The sequence below is a fragment of the Mesitornis unicolor genome, unplaced genomic scaffold (genome assembly GCF_000695765.1).
Source record: "Mesitornis unicolor isolate BGI_N332 unplaced genomic scaffold, ASM69576v1 scaffold34086, whole genome shotgun sequence".
Taxonomy (NCBI): Eukaryota; Metazoa; Chordata; class Aves; order Mesitornithiformes; family Mesitornithidae; genus Mesitornis; species Mesitornis unicolor.
The window spans coordinates 20,533-21,847 of record NW_010192291.1 but is presented as its reverse complement, the minus strand read 5'-3'; the positions used below and the strand labels follow the sequence as shown (position 1 = coordinate 21,847).

Here is a 1,315-nt window from a genome sequence, read left to right as displayed (position 1 = left end):
CCAACCAAGCAATTCTGTGATTCTGTGAATTCAAGAAGTAAAGAGTGTCGAGGAGTGAACAGGTCCTGGAGGGTCCGTGTTTCTCCATGTCACTCTACAAGCAAGTGCTCACTCCTGCCATGCTGTGCCATACCCTGCGCTGTGCCGTAGTGCCAGGCTGCACCTTGGCTTGCTGGTGGTGCAGTGGCTGCGGTGTGTGACTGGCACCAGGACAGCAAAAACATTCCTGTGCAGGTCTTGGGGCAGCATGTGGTTTCTGACATCTCCTGCCCAGTGGCACAGCGTTCCCAGTGGCCTGTGGTGCCATGGCTCGGTGCAGGAGTGCCTGCTGGCGATATAGATGTGGATCCAGTCTCCCTCCACACATTTCTGGCTCTCAGTGCCCCTGTGGTTGCCCAGGTGTGGGTCCCTGTGCCAATGCCGGGCTGTGAGTCGAGTTGTCACCACCGAAGGTGTGCTGCAGGGTGCTTGTTCCACAGGCAAAGGTGTGACCCCCATTCGGGACAAGCAAATGCCTGATCTGTGCTCACCCTGAAGCAGTCTCTTCCTTGGCAGCGATTGTCTCATGTTCCTGTGAGGAAGAGGACAAGGAGTTGTGCTGTGGAAATAAATCTTACTAAACCATCCATCCCCAAATTTTGAGCCCATCAGCCGCTCTCAAGCCTGCATTGTGGAGCGAGAAGCAAGGTGCTGGCAGGTGAGAGAGGGCCAGGCTGTGGGCTTAGGCCTAGAGAACAGAAAATTTTGTTGTGTTTCAGGCTCCCTCAGCCCGGGTTGCACTCCGGAACTGGGCGAGGTTTGCCTCAGTGGTGCTAAGGGCACGTTTTGGGCTGGTTGGGTCGAGCTGGGGCTGCTTACTCCTCCCGGAGGGGCTGCGGCTGAAGAGCAGGGGCTGTGGGTGCAGGCCTGGGGGCTGTGGAGGTGCAGGCCTGAGGACCGTGAGGGTCCGTAGGTGCAGATTTGGGGGTCCCGGTCCCGCCCTCACACGCATCCCCAGTTTCCCTCAGCCCTGGAGGACCGCGGGGGTCATAGAGCGGCAGCGGCCTAGAGCGGCGCTAGAGCCAGGGAGATGGACACGCCCCTTCCGGTGACGGGGCGGGGCGGAAGCGCGGGAGGGGCGCGGCGGTTCCAGTTGCTGTCAACGTCCCGGTTCTGGTCCCTGTCCCGCCGCCATGCGCAAGTTCTTCCAGGAGATCAAGGCCGACCTGAAGTTCAAGACCGCGGGGCCCGGCCAGAAGCTCTCGGAACCGTCCCGGTACGGGGTAGTGGGGAGCTTCCCGTAGCGGTGGAAAGACGCTGTGCCCGGGCCGGGGTG

At 60.8% G+C, this 1,315-nt stretch overlaps 1 protein-coding gene across 1 annotated transcript in view; it reads left to right on the top strand.

The window, feature by feature from the left end:
- The first annotated feature begins 1,154 nt into the window (after positions 1-1,154).
- UBXN6 (UBX domain protein 6) overlaps positions 1,155-1,315 on the top strand; it is a 4,856-nt gene continuing 4,695 nt past the window's right edge. Inside the window, exon 1 of the mRNA XM_010187031.1 lies at positions 1,155-1,255. Coding sequence (XP_010185333.1) covers positions 1,173-1,255 — 83 coding nt within the window. The 5' untranslated portion in view covers positions 1,155-1,172. The remainder of the gene's footprint in view (positions 1,256-1,315) is intronic.